The sequence below is a fragment of the Polyodon spathula genome, chromosome 13 (assembly GCF_017654505.1).
Source record: "Polyodon spathula isolate WHYD16114869_AA chromosome 13, ASM1765450v1, whole genome shotgun sequence".
Taxonomy (NCBI): Eukaryota; Metazoa; Chordata; class Actinopteri; order Acipenseriformes; family Polyodontidae; genus Polyodon; species Polyodon spathula.
In genome coordinates this window covers 8,684,557-8,707,812 of record NC_054546.1, presented here as the reverse complement: position 1 = coordinate 8,707,812, position 23,256 = coordinate 8,684,557, and the positions used below count along the sequence as shown (strand labels likewise).

General features: G+C 39.4%; 2 protein-coding genes across 3 annotated transcripts; one reads left to right on the top strand and one right to left on the bottom strand.

The window, feature by feature from the left end:
• Nucleotides 1-280: 280 nt before the first annotated feature.
• Nucleotides 281-18,800, bottom strand: LOC121325230 (hsp70-Hsp90 organizing protein 3-like). 2 transcript variants are annotated; one of them, XM_041267610.1, is made up of 17 exons: nucleotides 18,480-18,800; nucleotides 17,652-17,798; nucleotides 11,218-11,303; nucleotides 8,412-8,495; nucleotides 7,550-7,606; nucleotides 7,056-7,214; nucleotides 6,611-6,736; nucleotides 6,106-6,151; nucleotides 4,823-4,913; nucleotides 4,561-4,702; nucleotides 4,260-4,364; nucleotides 3,617-3,707; nucleotides 2,979-3,015; nucleotides 2,580-2,657; nucleotides 2,320-2,422; nucleotides 2,039-2,205; nucleotides 281-1,699 (listed from the first exon to the last, which is right to left on the bottom strand). In XM_041267610.1, the coding sequence occupies exons 2-17, from the start codon at nucleotides 17,701-17,703 to the stop codon at nucleotides 1,564-1,566; spliced, it is 1,560 nt and encodes a 519-aa protein (XP_041123544.1). In that variant the 5' UTR covers nucleotides 17,704-17,798; nucleotides 18,480-18,800; the 3' UTR covers nucleotides 281-1,563. The 2 variants fall into 2 exon arrangements, with proteins under 2 accessions (XP_041123544.1, XP_041123543.1); XM_041267609.1 differs by lacking the exons at nucleotides 17,652-17,798; nucleotides 18,480-18,800 and adding an exon at nucleotides 14,174-14,282.
• Nucleotides 18,801-19,867: 1,067 nt separating this feature from the next.
• On the top strand, nucleotides 19,868-22,860 carry LOC121325686 (V-type proton ATPase subunit e 2-like). Its single transcript, XM_041268543.1, has 4 exons — nucleotides 19,868-20,134; nucleotides 21,336-21,383; nucleotides 21,560-21,663; nucleotides 21,894-22,860. The coding sequence occupies exons 1-3, from the start codon at nucleotides 20,031-20,033 to the stop codon at nucleotides 21,651-21,653; spliced, it is 246 nt and encodes an 81-aa protein (XP_041124477.1). The 5' UTR covers nucleotides 19,868-20,030; the 3' UTR covers nucleotides 21,654-21,663; nucleotides 21,894-22,860.
• The last annotated feature ends 396 nt before the right edge of the window (nucleotides 22,861-23,256 follow it).

Below are 23,256 nucleotides of genomic sequence, written 5' to 3'. Positions count from 1 at the left end.
CATGGTGGCGGTGAACATGGTGGTGCAATACTTCGAGCTCTCTGCTGTACCAGAACTGTGGCAGGGTTGGGGGTCATATAGGACTGATCCTGACACCTTGTGGCCTGAATCCAGTATTACAGTAACAAGGTCCTGAAGTACGTTTTCATACCAGTTACAGCAGTGGTGCACAACTCAGGTCATGGAGGGCTGGTATCCCTTCTGGTTTTTGTTCTAACCATACCCTAAATTAGTTAATTGGACTAATTAAGCTTCTAATAAGGTCCAATAAAGTATTTTAGGGTGCAGTTGGAATAAAAACGTGCAGGGACACCGGCCCTCCAGAACCGAGTTGTGCACCACTGAGTTACAATAACTTAAATAAGAACATTTTCCACAGCATCACAATAAAAGTCTACAAAGGGAAACTTAACTGAACCCACTATTTCCCATTTAAAAGTGCTCTTGCATAGATTATATTGGGGAAAGAATGGCTACAAAAAGTGCCATACTGAAATATACACCAATTCATTTTTGTAACTTCTGCTATTTTCTATGAATTACTGCAGTGCCAAGATTATAGATAGTGTGGAAGGGATGGGGCTCCACAGCTGGGATCTAGAAATCCACACCCAAGCCCAGTCTACAGACAATAGTGTTACACAAAACCCCTGAAAGAGCTTTCACAGATTCTGATTTGAGCTGCTGGTAATTAGCAGCTCTGTCCTCGCAAACAGGGTTCTGCATTCCGCTTCTAGAACCAACACCAAACAGCGGCACAGGAGTGCAAGAACAAAAAAATCATTTTTAAAAGCTTTTGGCTACATACGTTTCACATCTCTTATGGAACACTTATTTTAGGGGAAAGGGGTGGGGTATTGTGGAATAATGCTATTGAAACAGCAGCATTAAGCTTTCTGTTTACAAAGTGGAAGTGACGGGGCTGCGAACACCGTCTCTAGCGTTGATCGCATGGGTCTCCCGCTCCTGAGAAGGAGAAGTGCAAGGTTTAAAGAAAGTAAGTTTATCTTTATAAAGTAAATAGTACGCCAAAACACACACACACTTAGTCACACACAGACAGATAGATAAACGAAGGCACTTGTTCTGTGGAATCCACACAAAGTTAAGATTTTTTTTTTTTTAAATGAAAGTGCAATACTATTGCTCCGGTAGTCTAGGTGTGTTTCATTACCTTTATAGCCCATGATCTCCCAACCACAAAACCTAACCCAACTCAAGTGTATGTGTATGGGCTTCTCTTGTATACCTCTAAAACAGGAGATCCTCAAAAGATCTGTTTGGGATTAAAACACTTTTAGAGTGAGTCTTTCAAGATCTCACTTTGCAATTTAAATACTGTACTGTGCAACTGAGATCTTGATAACTGGAAGTCTTTCTAAAATCATTTAGGCACATTATTATTATGGTGTGTGCTGCTAGGTGAACTGAGAATTGTGATTTAGGGTAACCCTCCCCTAAACACTACTCCAAAGATCAGTGTCCACCAAACAGACACACTTCAACTATCACTCTTTTACCCTGCTCCCACCCTCCCTGTGGCAGCGTGCACAGCACAGATTCTCAGTTCTGCCAAGGCTTCTTGTCCCTCCCGCGGTGATCAGGAATGTGTTTGAAGCGGCACTTGTCACCAAAATGGCAGCCGGTCGTCCTCCAGAAGTAACACTCATCTCCGTGAATGGGGCCTCTGCGCCTGGGCCTGAGCAGAGAGAAAAATAAATAAATAAATCAGACCCCCCTCAAGAAATCAATACGACAGATACAACTAATCATGCACAATATCTTGGTTCTAGATCCCCTTATTTAAAAACTGGACAATAACAAAATCAAAGTAGGTTAATACAGGCTTTTAGAGATCAATAGGCTCCTTTGAAAAAGTGCTTAGAATTTTCAAGGTGCAGACCTCTCATTAAGCATTTACACAATGGGCTCGGTATTAAACATAATTGGTGATCCCTCCAGTGGTGAGGGAGTGTAAGTACATGCAGAGAGTCCCGGCTGGAGTAAGATTTGAAGCAGTGCATGCTGGGTAGGTTACCCGGTGGTGGAAGTGGCTGCTGGCTGGGGTTTGGCAGGCTGGGGTTTGGCAGACTGGGCAGGCGCTGGTACCGGTAAGACTGCTGGCCTCTGTGGTGAAGCCGGGTCTCGCTGGGGTCGTCTGTCTGGGTAACGGATCACCAGCCGGGTGCTCTCAATCTCCTTGCCCTGGAACAGCAGAAACACTATCACAACTCCATTTTATTTAAAGAGGAACTTCGTTGTACATCTTGCTTCGTTGTATAATTTCACTTTAGCTGAGTGTTTGGTCCAGGGACTGACCTGCAGCTTCTCCATCGCTGTGGCCGCTGCTGTTGCGCTTATGAAATTCACAAAGGCACAGAATCTCTCGTGGAGAACACGAATACTGTCAATCTCTCCATAACTGCAGAGAGGGAGGAACAGGTATCAGGGGAGCGTGCTGTAAAGGTGTCCCAGTTGGCAATTAAGAAACGCTACACAGGAATGGGACAGTTCTACAGAAGGTCAAAGGTAAGCTGTAAAACAGAAGAAAACAAAAAACTGCATGGAGCGCCCCCTACCTTTTGAACAAGTCCCACAGCTGTTTCTCCTTTACATCAAACGTCACGTTCCCCACCCAGAGAGAGGCACAAGGGTTTCTGGGGAGAAGACACAGACAGGAGTCTCTTACCTACTCCAGAAATCAACTTACTTAACTGAACAGACATCATTGTTAATGACAAAGGACAAAGCATCAACTGAGCAGTTTTGTCACCCAAAGTGCCCACAAGAATGTGCTATTGTACCATAAGGGAGTCAAGTGTACAAAACAACTTTTTAGAAAACCAACCCACAGTTAATAGACATTTAGATTTAGTTAATTAGTATCACAGAATTTGTGTTAGCGGATTGTATTTACATAAAATAAAATATTTACAGATTGCTCAAGATTCGATGGTAAATCTGAAAACAGTTCTTACCCAGATTGGTCCAGCAAAGAATCCAGGTCAGCCGCCACTTCAGACAAAGAAAATAACAAAAAAGGTGTAAGAGAATTGTGCCATGTTCATACAGCAGACATACTGTGCAGTAGGGCGAGGAAGGATTGCTCAATGATAATGTTTACTCAATGCCAAAATCCATATAAAAAAAAAAAAAAAACCTTTGAAAAAGTTGGTCCTACATATCTTGTGCAGGGATGGCAATAAGACTCCCATTGCATCACAGTTTGATCCAAACCTGAAACTGCTTTGCAGTAAGAGTCCTATTTCTATCCCTGCAGTGACAGAGCTACATCCTTCAATCCTGCTTGGTTTCCCTCCACCCCTAGAGCTATTTTATCACGGACTTTACTAAAGACAATGAATACAGGGAAGGCCATGAAAGAACAGGTTATTCATGTTAGGTGGTGCTGACTCATTAGCTCTTTAAAACAGAGCAATTTATCTTACCAGCCTATTCAAGAGCCTTCCAATAAAGGAAATGTCACAATAATGGCATGTATCCACAATGAGGATTAAAAAGCAGAAATTGTTTATAAAAAAATTAAACAAACCCAGAGGCTTTATTTTAGTGCCAATCTCTGGCTCCTCCTGTGGCAACAGAGAGTAGTGCTTACCTTTGGCAGCTTCAGGAGAAGCCAAGACACCCTGCACTGTGGTGAACCTGTCTAACAGGAGAATGCTCTGCTGGGGATTAAACCCCAGCTCCTGAGACACACACACAGAAAAAAAAAAAAAAAAAATCAAGAAATGTACTTTTCATACACAAACAGTACTTCACACAGCATATAACTGCCAGCCTCTTTAACAAGCAAGTTTAATCTGATAAGTGTAGTTAAGTATCACTCCCCTCTCATTTTCAGTTCTGTATGGGAGTGAACACAATAGAAGCTAAAATGGAGACTTCGTCCATCATTCCTGTTTTAAATACAGTACAATATTTATTTCTGTGTTGTTACCTACATTTTTTTTTCAAAAAAAAATGAGATCATTTAAAACTGTAAAATCAAACAGTCATTTCAAATGATTTCAAAAGTAAAAATCATTAAAGAGATCATTTCAGAGAACCGTTTATGCTATAACTTGCAAAACCCAACAAAACAAACATCCTTCATCCATTTTAGGAACAATCAGAATGAAGGATCCTACCATCGTGCCCTGTGGTCAGTCCATCGTCTTGCTGTGAGGATCTAACCTGCTCTCCACACTAAGAGAGCACCCTGACCCCAATCTTAACGGGATAACTAGATGAAGACATACCATGAGATGAAGGACTCTGCAGTTGAAGATCTCATTCACAGCATCCTCACAGTTCTGATCCAGCTTCAGCACCACGCTCAAGGCTTTCACTGCTTCGCTGTACCTCTAAAACAACCCCACACACAAACAGGTCAGCACTGTGCTCTGCTCTCGATCAATCATTTTCACAGCTCCAGCGACAAAACCGCAATCATGTTCGCAGACTGACACTGGGGATCAGACAGAAGACCTGCTAAGAGGTTAAGCATTGATTTATTTTTTTTTTTTTCACAACCGACTATAAAAGTTAAGACAAACTGACCTTCATTCCCATTAAAGCTCTGCCTTTCCGGAAATAGCCCTTTGGCCAATCAGCAGCGAGCTGGATTGATATTTCAGCATCAGCGAGTGCAGAGTTGTACTGCTCCACACATTCATAACAGTACGAGCGATTTACGAAAAACCTGTCCAGAGAGAGACAGAGAGAGAAATGCAAGAATGATTAAATACTACACTTATTCAAACGGAGGCTGTCGTGCTTTACAGCCTCAAATACAGCAGCAGAAGCACCAGCAGCATCATACCTGTAATCCATTGGATCATATTTGATTGCTTCTGTAAACATAGCGACTGCCTGAGAATACTGCCCTTGCTCCACCAACTTGATCCCTTTTTCTGAGACAGAAAAGAAAAAGACTTCACGAACGCCATCTAATAATAATGTAGGATCCCTCCTTGGCCCACTCTGTCGTTCTCTTTTAATTTAAAGACATTTTGATAAGAAGCCCAGGAAGTACTCCCATTTTAGGAAGTAACTAGGTGGTTATGAGTTTGGGATTTCACAGAAATCTTGAATCCTGAAAGCAGGTGCAACCTTTAAAAAGCTACTCTATATCAGGCAAACCCATGGTCACGTCAGAGCAAGACTTTTAGATGGTCCTTCCTGGTAAACGGCTAGAGACAAAGACATACGATTCCTGAAAAGGGCCTTCTGTGCGGTGAGAAAGATGGCATGGCTTACTCGCTACAGGAGAGTCGTATTACAACACCGAAAAAAAAATCATAGCGAAGGTGCTTGAACTTGTGTGGAGTGTAAACTACATTTCTTAAAGAAAATATTTTTCTTTTGACAGCATCGCACCAAGAAAAGGCTTTTGAAACGGCTAATAGATTACCGGAGGACTCTCTAATCAAAGGGTTTGTTGGTAGAGACTGTTAGACAGACAGCAAGCAGTAGGTACTGCAGGTAACTGTGCCATATTGTCCCCATACATAATTCAGAACATAAAGTACATCAAGCTGACAATATGATGGGATTTAATTTTAAGCTATAAGTAAAGGACATGCATCGAGTTCTTTTTGCAAATACCTGAATGCTAAACTTGCAGTCAACTCTACAAGTGTGCAATTGACATTGAAAACACGCCGGCTGCATGCCTTTGAGGTGCAGCATTGAAGACAGGCCAAAAGGCGTTTGGCAATTTGTTTTGTTCACTAAGAGTTATGAAAAAAAAAACACCCTTAAAGAAATATACACGTTTCCAGAATGTGTGCATCTTTCACACAAGTCACTTTATGAGATCTGCCAGAAATCATTTGTCTTTTATCTGTTTTAATGAAAATCAAGACAAGGCATTCAATTATGTTAAGCAAGAGAGTTAACTGAACTTTTGAAATTGTACACAATGTACAGTACAGACCAACTAAAGAGTCAATGTAACAATGTAACTATTTAAACACCACTGCCATGCCACATGACAACAGAGCATCCTGTAAACACTGAGGTGCAATAGTGGCAAACTTCTGCTTTTCTTAGTTAAGCAGAGTAGACAGCTATAAAGACAGAAAGGAAACATTGAACTCTTACCTGCCAATGGTGTGCTCCTCTTTGTGCCTGTGTCTGTACCATTCACCTGAAACAGAAGCATGTCAGTGTGAATTATTCCAGAAGCATGTCAGTATGGATTGTTCCAGAAGCATGTCAGTATGGATTGTTCCAGAAGCATGTCAGTGTGGATTATTCCAGAAGCATGTCAGTATGGATTGTTCCAGAAGCATGTCAGTGTGGATTATTCCAGAAGCATGTCAGTATGGATTGTTCCAGAAGCATGTCAGTGTGGATTATTCCAGAAGCATGGCAGTGTGGATTATTTCTCTAAGACTACAACTCTCATTTTCTAAAGGGTCTCCACTGCCAGAGCTCTCGTTCGCTTTTCAGATATTGCTTTGAACAATTTTTAGAAACTAGCAATTACTTTTAAATATATTTTTATAACATGTTACTACAAATACTGGTTAAAAGGAAAACAGGTTAACTGCACAGTGAATAGAATGAGATGCTGGAGAGGACCAACACATGCCCCCAGACTAACCTCTCCAGTTTTGGCCTCATTCTCTTTGTTTTCTTTGGACTTGTGACTCGCTTTGGTTCGACTTTTTGGTTTGATGTGACTGGCAGCGTTGGCTACGAAGGCACTGTTTACATCCCACTCCGGCTCCTGGGAGAAAGACAGTAAGCACGGTTTCAACCTGAATTTAACCGATGCAATATATTATATACAAATGCTTATTAATTATTAAGACATTATTTAATTCTCTATACATGTATAACAGATCACAATAATATATTACAAAACTAAATTGATACAAAAAAAAAGTTACATAACAAATAACTATAAACACAACCAGACATGCATGTATGTTCACATGTATAATTCTACAATGGTTATCTCCCATGCAGAACCATACAACAGCTTCCTGTTTAATAAACCCTGAATTCTGGGTCTCTATGGCGGAAGCACGACCCCTCCAGCTTACCTCCTCAGTGGAGTTGGGGTTGGATTGGTGGTTGTTCTTGTTCCCTGTGGCAGCCAGTGGCTGTGTGGCTCTCCCCATGCTGTGCGAGACCGGCTCTCTCACCTCCTCAGCCTCCTCCTCACTCTCACTCTCCTCCGCCTCCTCGTCTTCCTCTTCTTCCTGCAAACACACACAGTGCTGTTAGCACAGAGGTATAGGACAAATAGCTCTGTCAGCTTCCCCATACTGCGCCAATGCAACTACCATGCCTCAGAGAGGACATTCTCACAAAGCGAGAGGTGGTGGAACTTAGTGGCCTAAACAGACTTTCTACTACTGCCGAGTTTCCCTGACATTCAAATCCGTCCAACATGGATTCAACAATAATTCAGGGCCGAGCTGAGAACAGTGGTCAAGGTGGTGAAACTGTCAAATGGACCTTCCTGATCATGCCTGTTTAATCTTTCTTTGTAGTTATTTATTTATGTATATCTTTACATGCATGCATTATTTACCTGCTCATTGTCTTTACTCTCTTTTACCTTTTCCAGCTTTTTTCTTTCCCTTTGTCGCTGAAAACAAAAACAAATAGTGTTTCAACTGTACTGAGCAGCCTTCCCCAAGCAGTATCAACCAAGCCCTCACAGCGGTAACATGAAAACTCCCATCCACTGCTATTAATGGAGAGGGCAACGAGTGAATTCTGAGATAAAACTAATACAATAGTTCCTCAGTGTTAAGGCTGACGATAGAAGTGAATGTGTTTGAAGGGAGTGAATTGGTGTAGTACCCCTTCCACACACTTTGAACTCATAGCATGCACCCGCTCCAATGTGGATGAATCAGGACATTCAGTTTCCACTGCTCCCTGCCTCGCTACCAAAGCAAAGCAGGAACTGCAGGACTGCAGGATGCCCTGTGTTTGCATCACAACTGCAAAGAATGTCCACCCAGAAACCCTGTGTTAATCTGTACAGGGAGGCAGAGAAACCTTACAGTCTGTGCATACTGGATAAAGTCAGAAAGAGTGATTAAAAATACAAGGGGATGTCACCTAAATATATCATTTAGAACTATCTGATTATTTATTTAATTTTTTACTCCAGTGCAAAATCTTTTTTTTTTTTTTTTTTTTAATAAAAACAGTACACTAAAAAAAAGTTAATGAAAAATTGAAAACGTTTGCACTAAACTTCAACCCTGGATAACTAATCTAAAAGTCTTGCTTTTAACTTCAACCAGAAAGCCTAATGATGTCGTGAGACATCCACCAGCAGGGGACTTGGAGCAGGAGAGCTTCTTTGGTTAACATGTCAGATCATCATCTCCGCACTTGACAGGTGTGCAGTATAGAGAACACAGCTTAGACACACTCACCTTTTTTTTGGCACGCCGTTTTTCTGCTTTTCTCCTGGCTCGCTCCTCTGCTCCGAGTCTCTCTTCCAGGCTCATCCCTTCATCCTGAGTCACAGAACACAATCGCATTATAACCCAGCCCGACCTTCTCTACACTGAGGTTTCAAACTCTCTTAGTGATACTAAAAGACTAATAACCAACGACAGTTACTAGCAGTTTACACGTAGTGTAGTTCTCATTCAAACAGTTATACTGTGCTAACTTTTGCAGATTTTGCAATCCATTTGCCCATTTCATCAGGGATGCTGATTTAATCCAGAATCTTCAGCACTATATGGAATTCTTGCTCCAATTGGTTTGATGGTGCAACAATTGTGGGTTAAAAAAGTTTGAACCTGAATTTAATGTTGGAGATTACAGTGCCAGCTGTTTTAGTTTTTTTTAGTACTCTACTCAGCTTTGAATACACACACAGGTCAGTGGTGTGACAGGGTTGAGATAAACTTCATCTAGAAGGCAACATAACGTGAAACCACAGGAGCAGAGAAGTAAAGAACACAGATCAGGGAATCAACTGCAGCATTACTACACCAAAACTGTCCTTCATTAAACACTGTGGCCACAATAAAAGCAAATGCTGTGTTCCAGTAATCTTCAAATGGAACAAAAAAAATAAAACAAAATCAAGGTACAAGTTTTAAAACCAACATTGCTTTAGATAAAGCTCTGTTCTAGTTTGTAGTTAACCTCAGCTCTGATATGCAAAAGGAGGTCTAGCCAGCATGTGAACATCCTCTCCCAGCAAGACTTCCATACCTCAATGGAAATGTATAATGAATAAAGCATTTTAGGAAGTCTTTTGGAACAAAAGTTTTGCTTTTATGGATAATGAAAAAAGGTTGCATGAAACAGATGTCTACAATTATTTATTTCAGCAATTTGTGACTCCAAAAATGCTAATTCAAAAGTATTCATACCCTGACAAGGAAAATGAAATTAATAGCTCGTTCAGGCACCTTTAGCAATAATAACCTCTTTTAAACGATTAGAATATTTGTCAATGAGCTTTTGGCATGATTCTTTAGTGATTTCTGACCATTCTTCAATACAAAATTGTTACAGTTCATTCCAATTCTGAGGACTTCTCTTGTGCACAACCTTCTTCAACTCATACCAAAGATTCTCAGTCAGCTTTAGATCGGGACTTTGACTAAGCCGTTCCAGAACCTTGATTTTATTCTTCTTAACCATTCTGTGTGCTTTGGATTGCTGATGTGTTGGAATGTCCAGATGCTCTTTAAACCAAGATTCAGAATGGAGGGTTTCAGATGACTGGCCAATATCTTTTGGTATGCTATGGAATCCATTTTACCATGTATTGGAATTAAATTTCCTGTGCCATTAGAGGAAAAACAGTCCCATAGAAGGATATTACCACCTCCATGCTTGACAGTAGGTATTGTGTTCTTTTCTTTGTACGCCTCACCAGACTTTCTCCAAACGTAACGACTATCAGCGTGACCCAATAGCTTGATTTTTGTTTCATCACTCCACAAAACCTTTGAGCAGAACTGATATCCATCATTCAAATGCAATTTTGCAAACTTGAAGTGATTGTCCTTGTGACATTTTCCTAAGAGTGGCTTTTTCCTTGGCCTGCGACCATTGAGACCTTCACCATGCAATGCTTGACCTATGGTTGAAATGGAAACCCCAGTCCCACTTGCAGCCAGTTCACTACTATATCTTTGGCAGTCAATCTCGGATTGTTACTAATCTTCCTCACAATTCTTCTGCTTGTTCTTGGGGTATGTAAACCTTTGACTACAACTTTATAATATATAGAGAGATAGATAGATTGAACAGTCGCCCCCAAACTTTTAGCTTTCACCATTAATTTATGTTTTTTAATAAAAATGTGCAACTAATGCCTGAGGGGAAATACTGTGGCTCATGTGAACAGAAAAAAACAAACTGTCTAGAAGTAATTGCTCTGTGATTAATGATTCAGCTTGCATCATCAGTGATGAAGGTTCAGTGGCAGTTCGGCAGTTTCAATGCGGATGATACAGACTCCGCAGTCTGATTGATCCTATTGTTATGGTACAATACATAGGTTTGATATTTTTTTTTTGTAGACACTACAAGAGCTTGTAACTCAGGCATTTTTTTGTATTGAACATTTTAATGCTTTAGTGCTACTTCTATGCTAATTAATGATTGGGTTGTATTTTCACACTGGACACTCCACTACATAATCTCTAATTTAGAGATTATGTAAAGTAATTTACTCTAGTGGACCGAAAATCTCACATGTTTATATATTTCTTTTTTAAATGTAGTGCCTTTTATTCTAGCGTTTTTTGCCTACAAATGTGGTTTTTCATAATGAGCTTTTGCACTGCACACAGCAGCTTTAAAGTTTAATGTTTGTTTTGTGAAAATGTTTGAAATGACAAAACAGTGGACATACTGCAGCAGCTCTGAACTGTATTTCACCAGTCAATAAATATGTTAACTGCACTTCTTGATTCTTTAGCATGACTGTGATGTGCTCTACCTTTGAATTAAGCATGCCGAATTATAAAAGTAATTCACCTACCTATCGTTAATAATGATTAAGCATGCCTAATTGTAAAAGTAATCCATCTACCTAATTAACGTCTGTAATCAACCTGAGTCAACATCGTGTATACACACACGCTTCTTATTTACAGCATTTCTGGGTTTAATAATATTTAACTACAATTTCAAAAATTCCATTTGAAGAAAAAATGATTCAATTTATAATCCCATTGATTATTGCATCTCTCCTTCCACGCTCACCTGTATTAGTGTCATGTCTCTTGCACTATTGTCCAAAGTTCCTTCCCCATAATCCATCTGCTCCTCCCTGTGCTCAGTTGGGGCATCTGGGAAAAAGAAGATCCACAGCGAATGAGTGACTGTATCACACAATGTGCGACGCACAGAAAAAACAGAAAAGGAGATACACATGCAAACACTTTGTGAGTGTCGGTACAGTAATTGAAATGTTATATATACAGTGGTTTGCAGAAGTATTCACCCCCTACCAATAATGTCACATTTTGTTGAATTACAAATAATGTTTCAAACAAACTTTTTATTCAAAGCTGTAGTGGTTAAACTGAACACTGTTATATGAGGAGCAGGTTAAATGTCAGCAAAACTTCACTTTTTCACAGCCAGGGGAGGGGATGTGTTACTTTATGCAGAGTAATGATCACACATATTTGCTCTCACCACCACTGAAGATGTTTTGGCACTATCCACGCATGCTTGTTTTACTTTAAATACAGTCACCTCATAGTTGAAATGTCACCAATGAGGGCATCTTTAAGATCAGGCTTGTCTACTATAGATAAAGCAGGTGCCACTTCCATCAGGGTTTGGATGAAGTCATTAATTGCAATTGAGAGAAGAGAGTCACCATAACTTCAGCAGATCCAAAGCCGGAATTAATGCTTGGTTTTTACTCTACCGCACACTTAGAAGGGTTTGATTTGTAGTGTGTGCTTCAGTGGCTCACTTCCTTTTAGCTTCAAATGAAGTGGTTCAGCAGTTTCATGAGTCAGTAGTCAGTTTTGATTTATAAAACTGGAACTTGAGCGCTGTTCTCTCAGAGCACTTTTAGGGATTTTTTTTTTTTTTTTAAAGTAATGTGATATGTTTCTGTGTTAGTGCCATTGTTGCTTGGTTATTTAGAATACATAAACATGTTTATGTGGGTAGTTGTTTATATTTGAATATTTGTAATCATAATTGTAATTACTGCAGCATAACTATAACTGAACAAAATAGCCCTGTAATTGTAATTCATGCTTAGGAAACAATTCTGCTGTAATTGTAACTGTAATTATAATTGGCACCAGGTCTTTATTGGCTTAAACCTTGACACTGTGGCAGGTTTTTTCGCTAACATTTTCATATGTGAAAATGTTATTTTTATACAGAATCTACAGTACAGTACTATTTTTTTTCTAGCCTTGTGTTTCTTAAGTTATCAAAGGTTAACGGAGGATTTACTACTTTTTTCCCAGTCCCACTTTCAGCGTTTCTAAGGATGAACTCAGACAATAGCAGTGAAATCCAGCCGGACAAGAGAGAACAGTATTTATTCATGGATTCTTTTCTGAACGTGGAAATATATTTTTTAAAAAATATGTGGTTTTCCAAGTGTATCATTAGGGCTGCCAGATGAGTGTTCAGGTCTGATTAGCTCTCTCTCTTTATTTTTTGTTTGTTTATGTTTTACTAAGAACACAGATGACTCAGGAAAAAGCATGCTACCATTGTCAAGACCAAGACAGCCCACATACTCCCAAAGCACACCCACAGTCACAACACTGCATCTTCTCCTGTTATGCAATGCTCCAATACTTATTTTTACCGTCTATGGAACGAGGCGGGAGCATCTCAGTCATATTTATAAACGGCAGAACCTTGAAGATTTGAGAGATTGGATTTTGTGGAAAAAATGCTATAAAAACAAAAACTGTTGTTCTTACTGTATATCTCACTAGTGTGTCCAAAATCACACAACAGTGAGCATGTAATCTGAATTAACACATGACTTTCAAAACAGCAGAAAAGAAGAACCTGGCAACGGATTGAGTTTCAGTATCTAAACTTACATCACTTCATTTATCCATGCTGAAAATAACCAACAATTTCCCTTTCGATTGCGAACTCACATTAGACCTAACTCGGTATTGAGCCTATACTTGAATAATACAGCTACAGCTGGATGTGTCATTTAACAAGCATGCAATGCTAATCACTGTGATTGATAGCTGTTACTGTTGGTTATTCAAATTACTATAGTTAAAATATGACCTTAAATGTGTGTATTCATATTAGATGATTTGCACTACATTATATATATATATATATATATATATATATATATATATATATATATATATATATGTATATATACTATATATACATATTATATTCTTATTTCATATTATTTTTTCACTGTGACTGGTTTCATATCCCTGCACAGTTCTGGTTGGATATTTGTAGGTCAGTTAAAAAATGCCTAAAGGACCCTACACGGTGATCATTTGGCTAGCACCACGTTCTGTAACACCTGTATCACACACTGGCAAAAAATAAATAACTTGAAATGTCCAGCAAAACTTACTCCACACGAACAGAGACTATGCAACACCTGCCAGACAGGCAGATAGCTAGGCTCATAGGTAGCATAAATTACTATACAAATATATCACAGCGAATGATCAAACTAACATTCAACAAATAACATACTTTTCCAAGTTACACTGTAGCACAGTCTTACTGTGTCCGAGCACGCACAAACATGAACATTATGCACACACTGCCATACAATGTACAGTATTTAAAATGACAGCATAATTGCTTGTTTTATAGTATTGTATACCGGCATTTCAAATAAAAGAATACGACTTCAAATAAATTAAAATGTATTATATTTTTTTGTCAGAACACAAATGAGTGACGTAAGAGTTCTGACAACGCACGGATATGTACCATACTTTTACGTATGCGGTACTAATACATCAAAATTCCTTCATTTTGATTTACAATAACTACTTAAAAGTGTGGACTCCTGATTTTACTGAACTGAACTCCGCTGTACAAAGCCCAGCCGAACAGAGCGCACCCGCCATTGGACGAGACAGAGAGAGAGTGTGGGCAGCATCGAAAAAATAAGTCTGATAACTCGCTTAGTTAAATGCAGAAAAAAAAGTGCTTTCCCAGATGGGTTCCTCACCGCTAGCGATCCCTAGCAGCCTGCATATGTCCTTGGTGAATCTCATCGGAGCGACCATCCAGCATTATTAACACAAAGTCAGCTAAATAAAAATAAATAATTAAAAAAAAAATTTAAAAAAAAAAAAAAAAAAAAAAAAAAACGGAATACAATCTAAAGGAATCTCAGCGGTTTCTCCGCTTCCTGAGAGCGCATAGCGTCGGCGTGCAGTTCCACCCTCCCTCGACAGCGTCTTAAAGGGACAACATGCCACATAGACGCAGCACTCAATGCCAACTTTCCATAGCAAACCGTTTTAACACGTAGTCCTCAATTTTTGATACCAAGAATTCTGCTTTTGATATCAGTAATTGTATATAGAACATGTTTTTTTTTTTTTTTTTTTTTCAACAGTAGGACCGTATGTGTACATTGTTTGCGCGCAATATACACACAGGTGTCGTTGTCAATCAAATCAACAGTAGGAAAGTCATTTGAAGTCAGTGTTGCAGTAAGAATACCTCTGTTAAGAAAGTAGAACAAGACTAAAAGGCTCAAACACGTACAAGAACACAAAAATTGGACTATGGAACAATGGTCAAAGGTGCTTTGGACTGGTGATGGATGGACAACGACACCTGTGTCTTCTGCCAGTTCTGTTGTCAATTCAACGCTTGACTTCTTTCTCTTCCTTAAGGATATTATCTTCAAGTATTGCTCATCCTTGTTAGACAGCTTTTTGGGTCTTCCAGTCCTGGGTCTGTCAATTACAGATGATGTTTCACTGTACTTGTTGATTGTGCTTTGGTACCACACTTTGAAAATCAAGTGATGCGAGCTATTTCACTCAATGTTTTTCCTTCTTTATGAAAGTCAAGATTGTTATAATAGTAGAAAACACTAGTGGAGGCTTTAAGTAAATTGCTGGTGCTCATAATGGAAAATGCAACAAGTCTAAGACAGCAGTGTGTGTGCGTGTGTGTGTGTGTGTGTATATATATATATATACTATATATATATATATATATATATATATATATGTGTGTGTGTGTGTGTGTGTGTGTGTGTTTCTTGTTGCAGTTGATTCATGCGAGATTAAAGTTTTTCTTTGTAATACAATGTTGTAACAGATTCTCCATTTCTAAACTCTGGGAGGTAAAAACCGGTCAGTGTAAATAATACCAGAGGAAGAAGCTGGTTTCATACCCCTCCTGTCAGACCAAAAATCCTCTCTAGGTCTGGAGGGGTCAGGACCTTTCCCTACAACTGACTGCTTGAACCAGGGGGCGGAACGTTCAATCCACTCAAACACTGAGAGAATTCAAAGACACAGATCGAAGTGACCACACAAACAGGACAGGAAAGCATTAAAAAATCACAGCCTACTGGAAGCCGGTGGCAATGACCATTAAACAGCAACAAAACAAAAAATAAAAATATAAGGGGTCAGAATAGAAAGAACAAAAAATACTGGAAAACAAAACTCAAGCAGACAAGTAACCATAAGATAAGAAGAACTGAAATGTGAAACTTGAATAGCTGTGATCTGTGCCACATGTTCAGCCGTAACCTCACAGCTTTGGGATCATAGGAAAATATACATATAGAAATAGAGAACATTTTACATGATGACTGCATTGCAAATGTTATTGGAACTTGCACTTATTACCAAATGAATTGTAATTTTTAAAAGAAAAAACGTGCTAAAAATCTCCACTGCCCAAGACCCGCCCTCCTGCAGCCAGTAGCGGGTGAACTGGCTAAAGACGGACAGCACATGGCAGCTGGGCAGAACCAGTGTGGGGTACAGCACTGAGGGAATGCACACCTCCAGCATGGGTCTGTCGAGAGGGAGGAGTGACCATGAACAACAGAGGGCATTTGACCTTGAATTTTGGTGATGTGGAGAAAATACTACAACAGTAACAAATTATGAAACTGTGTTACAGCAATGAGCAGATACATAATTGTTCCAAGCTGTTTCTTACCACCACCTGTTGCCAGCACTGAATACAAATACCGCATTCTTTAGCTATGAGCTCACTTACTGTATTTGTCCAATATGATTCTGCAAAGGGATCGGCAATCCTGAATAATCTGCATGCCTCTAAAAGAGTCTAAGGCTTTTTTTTTTCCCCTGCTGATTTTACTAAACTGCTGCTGTGTTTTAGTTTCCCAAAACTCAAACATATAATACAGTAATTATGCTTTACTATGGTTGGTGACACAGAACATGCTCCACACATCTTTGCATGGTTAGCTTGATAGCTATACAAAATAGTCATCCTATATATCTGTACAAGTGTTCATCAACTTCAGAGAGCTGGATGCTCGCAAAGCTAACAACTCCTCTGGTCCAGATGGTGTATACCCAGGAGTGCTTAAAGAAACAAGGGAGGTCATCACCAATCCGCTGGCAAAATTTTTTCACAAATAAATCAAGACAGGGGCTGTCCCGCTGACTGGAGAGTTATAAATATGACACCCATATTAAAAAGGGAGATAAGGCAGAACCAGAAAGCAACAGACCCACCAGCCTCAATTCCGTAACATGTAAACACAGAAAAAAGTGCTCCTGTCAGATCGAGCGCAGATACGTTTCTCCCCCCCCAAGGAACAGTCTCAAATAGGATCATTCTACAGATTAATGCTGTAATCAAGTGAGGAACTTACTTTACACCTTACTGACTCTCACGTCACATCAGTGAACAGTAAAATAATCAACTGTACTCTTCAGCTTCTTTGAAGAAGTCACTGCAGCGATGGACACAAAGAGCCTATGACATCACATGACTAGGACTTTCCAAAAAGCTTCACAAAGTACCATATGAAAGGCTAATCCTCAAACTGCACGCAGGGCTCTGTCCTTGTTTCTTATCTATATCAACGACCTAGATCGTGGGATCGTGACTGCTTGGGTTATAGCCCAAAGCGTAGCGCACAGATCCAGGAGGTTGTGATGAGGTTGTATAATCCACTGGTGAGACAGCACATGGAATACTGTGCCCATTACTGCCCCCCCCCCCACACCAAATGGACATTGTGGCAATGGAGAGTGTTCATAGAAGAGCAACCAGACCAATCCCAGGGTGTAAAGGTCTGAGCTATGAAGAAAGGTTGAAAGAACTGAACCTATTTAGGCTAGAACAAAGAAGAATCTTTAAAATAGTTGCTATAGTTAACCCTAACCATTACTTAAGTGCAGTACAGAAACGAGGACCAGAGGACACTGTTGGAAATTAAGTGGAGATAGATTAGGGCAGATGGAAGTTCTTCACACAGTGGTAAGTGTATGGAATGGGCTACCTAGTCATGGTGTTCATGTTGTTGAGGCAAAAACAGTTAGATCCTTCAAGACCCAACTTGATAAAGTTCTGAAATCAATCACTGACTATGAGCTAGGCGGGCTGAATGGCCTCATCTTGTTTGTACATTTTCTTAGGTTCTTCTAACATACAATTTAGGTTGTTGCTAATCTCTCGCTCTCTCTAGCTCTGACCTGGTAGATGGATGCCCCTCTGTGGCCTGGCGGTATGACTGGTCCAATACATCCATGGACTCACAGTTTAGGTGGATGGAGCATTGATGATGTGGGCTTCCCATCAGGAGAATTGGGACCAGCCAGGAAATTGGGCATCAACAGCAACTGTATAACATGGAAAGACACAGATTAAGACTTCTTGATCAGAGGTCGGAATACTGGTAGATGTCCTTTATTCTTTTTAGTACTCATTTTTTCATCAGACTTTCCAACTCGATCCAACAATGCTTGATAAGCTGGGCTAAGGACCAAGAACCTTGATTAAAACACTGAACCAATCTTGGACCACAGTGATTATGATTGGTCAGACAGTGATTATGATTGGGGATATCGTTGGTATACCTTCAGACTGTGCCTATGGAGCAGAGAACAGTGCATTCATAATTAAATCATTCTCTTCTATCATATTCTTATGCATATAGAAATACTCTTGCACCTTCCAAAAAGACCATAAGATGCTAAGATGCTGCTCACAAAAAATATTGTTGCATACTGTATACTATTGTGTTTTGGCCTGTTTTTATAGGTTAAGCAGCAGTTAATTATATGGAGAAGGTGTGGAAAAGGGTTAATGAATCACATCTGTTCTGCATAGCTGCAGCTGCAGTTATTAATAGGTACTCAGTATATAGTTCATAACTTCTGACTGGTGGAATTGCCAAGGATTCCATATGCACTTTGCCCTGAACAAACGCCTTCCTTCTTTTATTCCTTTATCTTTAACGCTGCAGTTTCACAGCGTGATGTTCAACTTTACACTATGATTAGCCTGTTTGTTCAGCCTACTTTTATCAGGAAGTCCTTGTTTGTTCAGTTTGCCTCTGTTCCATAAGAGAAGTTCAACCACCTGACGCCAGGAGCCAAGAAAGTTTGGGGATCGATGCTCTGCCACACTGCCTCCCACACCCTCAGATCAAACCACTTGGCCACTTGCAGTGTTTACCTCCGTCTTCTGGAGGTAGGCAGCCTGAACAAAAACAAATTGGTACTGAGAATGGTAGAGGCAGATCCAGATACACAACTAACATCTATGTTATACAGTGAAGCTGGTCACCACAAGAAACTTCTGAAGAACACACTCAAAGACAGACGCAAACACAGACTCACAAACAACCACATAGAACATGGGTGCCACTGCAAACCTCTGTAGAACTACAGTACTTATAAGAACAATCAGTGTACTTACATCTACCGGTCCATAGTGTCCTGCAATGAGAGAGAGAGAGAGAGAGAGAGAGAGAGAGAGAGAGAGAGAGAGAGAGAGAGAGAGAGAAGGAAACAGAGATACAGTAGTTAGTCATGTGGCACCATTTACAGTACATCCATACAAGATAAAACATAATCTCATATTCACAGCAAAGTCCTGTTGAATTGATTATGAACTCACACAATCTCTGCAAACAACATTATTACATACTTAAAAATGTATATTTGTGTATTTTTTTCACTTGTATATCAAGCTCTACCCTCAATCTTTCATAGAGCATTTCTGGGGTATGCATTTGGTGAGAAAATAAAATGTTTATTGTGGCATGCATCTTCTCAATTATGTCAAAAGCCCTTCTCTTCCTATCGCTGATCGCTCCTGATAGCATCGATTGGTCTGGGGTCTGTCACTGGCTCAGGTACTTGCTTTGTGACTGAAGAACAGTGCGAAGGAAGACACCAAATTTTAAACTTTTACGAAGAAAAAACCTTTGAAAACGTTGAGAGATTTCACAAAGAACCAAAACCTGAATTTTGAGACAGCCTTTCTTCAATGTGATTTAACCTCTCTATCAGACTCATTATTGAATCAAAGTCCTATATTTGCAGGTCTATACATCTAGCATTTAAAGAGCACTGCTAAATCATTTGTAAAGCCGTCTCTCTCTCTCTAAATCTGCAGGTTTATATGGTGTGTATTAATTACAGATGCAGAGAAAGAACATCTGTAACAATAATTGAATGAATACCAGCAGTACTTCAATGCTTTATTAACAAAAAGGTGTAACATACAACAAGATGAAATAATAATTACTATATCTTTTTGTTGTGTATTTTCCACTGACTATTCATATGCGTTGGTACACATTGTCTTGGACCAATCAAGCGAGGCACAGCCTTTCACGTCACCAATCGGTGGGCTTGTAATATAATCGACAGGAGTTTGGGCCAATGAAAACAAAATCAAGTGGGACTACTGCGTGTCCAATAATTTCTACGGTGAACCTGCTTATCAACACGGGTTGTCTGAAGGGTATTGAAGATAACAGAGCTGGGGTTTAGACTTTTGTGTCTAAAAGAAAACACGTTATTTTCAGATTGTAATTTTGTGTCATTTTATTTTTGGAGAAAATGGTGTCTCACTCGCTGACGGTGCCAATGATAATTTTCACGACTCTGTGGGGGCTGGTTGGCATTGCAGCGCCCTGGTTCGTGCCGAAGGGGCCCAATCGAGGGTAAATAAATATATCCAGACCAAATACTAATACAAATAATAATAAATAACCTCAGATACAGTGTTATACATAGATACTGCATGTTTATGTGTTACCATGTTGGTTATTTGCGTACAGGATAAGAAATATCTGAGATGCAGAGCTATGGTTTGTAATGTAAGGACCTAGGCCTGACGTAGCAGCATCAGTTTTACGTAATTTTCACATTTGTAAAAATATCTATCTGCTGCAGTAGCATCAATGTAGGTAACAGTTAAACACTGGCATTTGTGCTCATGCCTTACCTTAGTCATGTATTTATTTAAGATCTGAGTGAGCAAGCAAGCAGCCAACCCAAAGATTATTCCAAGGAAGCAGCAGGACTACAGAACACGTAGGGCCTATACAATATTCTCAGTCACACATACAGGAAAATAAAACTGCAGTTGATTGAATCATATTGCATGTTCATTTTTTTCTTCTTTTTTTCTCAGCATTGTTGTTAAGAGTACAGTTGATTATTTTACTGTTCACTGATGTGACGTGAGAGTCAGTAAGGTGTAAAGTAAGTTCCTCACTTGATTACAGCATTAATCATTTCTGGAGAATGATCCTATTTGAGACTGTTCCTTGGGGGGTAGGGGGGACGTATCAGCGCTCGATCTGACAGCCAGGAGCCATGTTGTATTTTCCGTCATGTTTGAAACTAACGTGCTACAGGAAAAGGCAGCTTTTATACAAAACACATGGCACGGCAGGGATTAAGTTTGCATAGCAAGTTTATTAGTCATGAGAGAAACCAAGCCAGAAACCAGTGTGGCTACATTTAACAATTTGGTTCAAATTCATTAAACTTGTTATTGGTTAAATAACCACCAGAGGGAGCCCAAATAAAGCAAGAAGGAACACCCTGAATTTGACCTAAAAAAAATTAAATGTATTCAAGGATTTAGTTTAAAAGCAGTGCACTATTTCATGAAAATCTTCCCATGTGTACTACATTTTGCTTTAACAAGAACATTATCTGTATCTTAAAATGTGTCACACATAAGTACATTAAAACATAACAAAAAGAAATTGGAATGAAGAATCCAGATGTTTATAAATGAAACCATTGTTCTGTGCCACCCAGATATTGCATCAACCATAATTTGTGATTGCTTTGAGCTTTGACGCCAGATTAAGTTTGTTTCCTTTTTCTTTCTCTTTTTTCTCTTTGCAGTGTTGTCATCACAATGTTGATAACAACTGCTGTGTGCTGCTATCTCTTGTAAGTATGACATTTGTGATTATTAATTCAGAGAAAGGAAAACTGGCACTACATTTCAATGCTATGAAAACATGCCTTGTTGGTTAGAGCTGAGTGACTGGGAGACTGTCTGTCCTTGTGGTTTGGTTGCGTTGCAGTATAGCATTGCACAGTATTTACTGAGCATCTTTTTCCAGCTGGCTGGTGGCGATCTTGGCCCAGGCAAACCCTCTATTCGGACCCCAGCTGAAGAATGAGACAATCTGGTACCTGAGGTATTACTGGGAGTGAGTCCCTGAAGGTAAGCAGCGGTGTGATTGTGACAAATTGAACTGCAAAGAAGATTTCTATTGTTTCTTGTCGTGGAACCCACATTTAAACCCCTACACACTTTTTACAATGTAAGTTTTGCGTGCTTGGCTCAGCTCACCATATTAACAATGTTCTTCTTTTCAAAAGGTGTTTGTCAAAGTTCTGCGTTGGAAATTGATCATTTTTTGTAACCCTGTCATGATTTCCTTTTATTGGCAGAGTTGCGGATTCCCCTCTTTGTCAGTGCTCTCCATTCCATTCACCCGGGATCATGCTTTTATTTCAACGTCCTTCTTGACCAACAAGCCTGGAACAGTGCAGGAAAAGAATCAAACAGTGGTTTTATTAACATGAAAAATGTAAAGATGGATATTTTAGATTTTATGACATTCCTGGAGTTCTTACTTTCCATAGCGATTCCTTGCAATCCACTTGTAGCGAGTGAAACGTGAAATCGATTTAAGCGTGCACATTTTATTTTATTTATTGATGTATTTATTTATTTTAGGGCAGCTTGCCTGTCTTGAATATTTTACAACATGTGTTTTTCTTTGACCAAGGATTCTTGTACACATTGCCCCAGATCGAATGGTTTGTGTTTTATTTATTTCATGCTTTTCATGTTTGTGTTGTGTTATGCGAGCATTGCTAGTAAAAGCATTACTTGTTTTAGTAGTGTTCCAGGCAGATGATGTGATGTGGGTTAGAGGAAACTGAACCAATAGATTGTGTTTCTCACTTCTGTTCTAGGCCGCACTGCCTTCAAGTCCCATTGTTCAAACCACAGGGCCACCATACTTTAGGAAATGACAATACGTTCTTACCCTTGGACCTGTGCTTTTTGTTTTGTGCACGTTTTTAGTTCTGGAGGCAGAGTGGCTTTGTGGTTTAAGAACATGATTAAGACACAGGACCGTTGAACCATGAATGAGAGAGCGAGCCACAGTAACATCTCATACCTCTGCCCCAACCCAGATAAAATACAACCGCAAATCTCTGCTGCACTGTTCTGAGGAAAGGATTTCTTTAAAAAAAAAAACACATCAATGGCTTGGAGGCAGTGGGGACTAAGTTTAGGTTTTATAGCAAGTCTGCCTTCCATGTTTGAACACAGTGAAGTAGCTGGTTTTGTTTTACAATGAAATGTGCAAAAATGATAGATGTGAAATAAAGATATGAAAAAACAGATTTCTTCCTACAGTTTTGTGTATTTCTGTGTGTGCTAACCTACCAGTCTAATCTTTGAAACTATTTAGTGCAGCCTCTAAACAAAAAATTACAAACATAACTACAATGTCGAGCAAAAAAATGTACTTTGTCAAGTGCACCAGCAATAATTTAGGAGTAGGAAAAAACATTTGAAAAAAGGCTGGCAAACTGCTGCACCTAGCAAGAGCTTAGTGTGAGGAAGAACCTGGCAGTTCAATGCCAATTTTCTGATTGACTTCTTCCAGCGTGCATTTTAAAGGGCAATGGAAACAGCAAAAAAAAAAAAAAAAAAAAAAGTCTACGCTGTGCTGCAGATTACATGGGTTAGATATCTGAAAAAAAAAAAAAAACAGAAACCTTCAAATAGGAAACA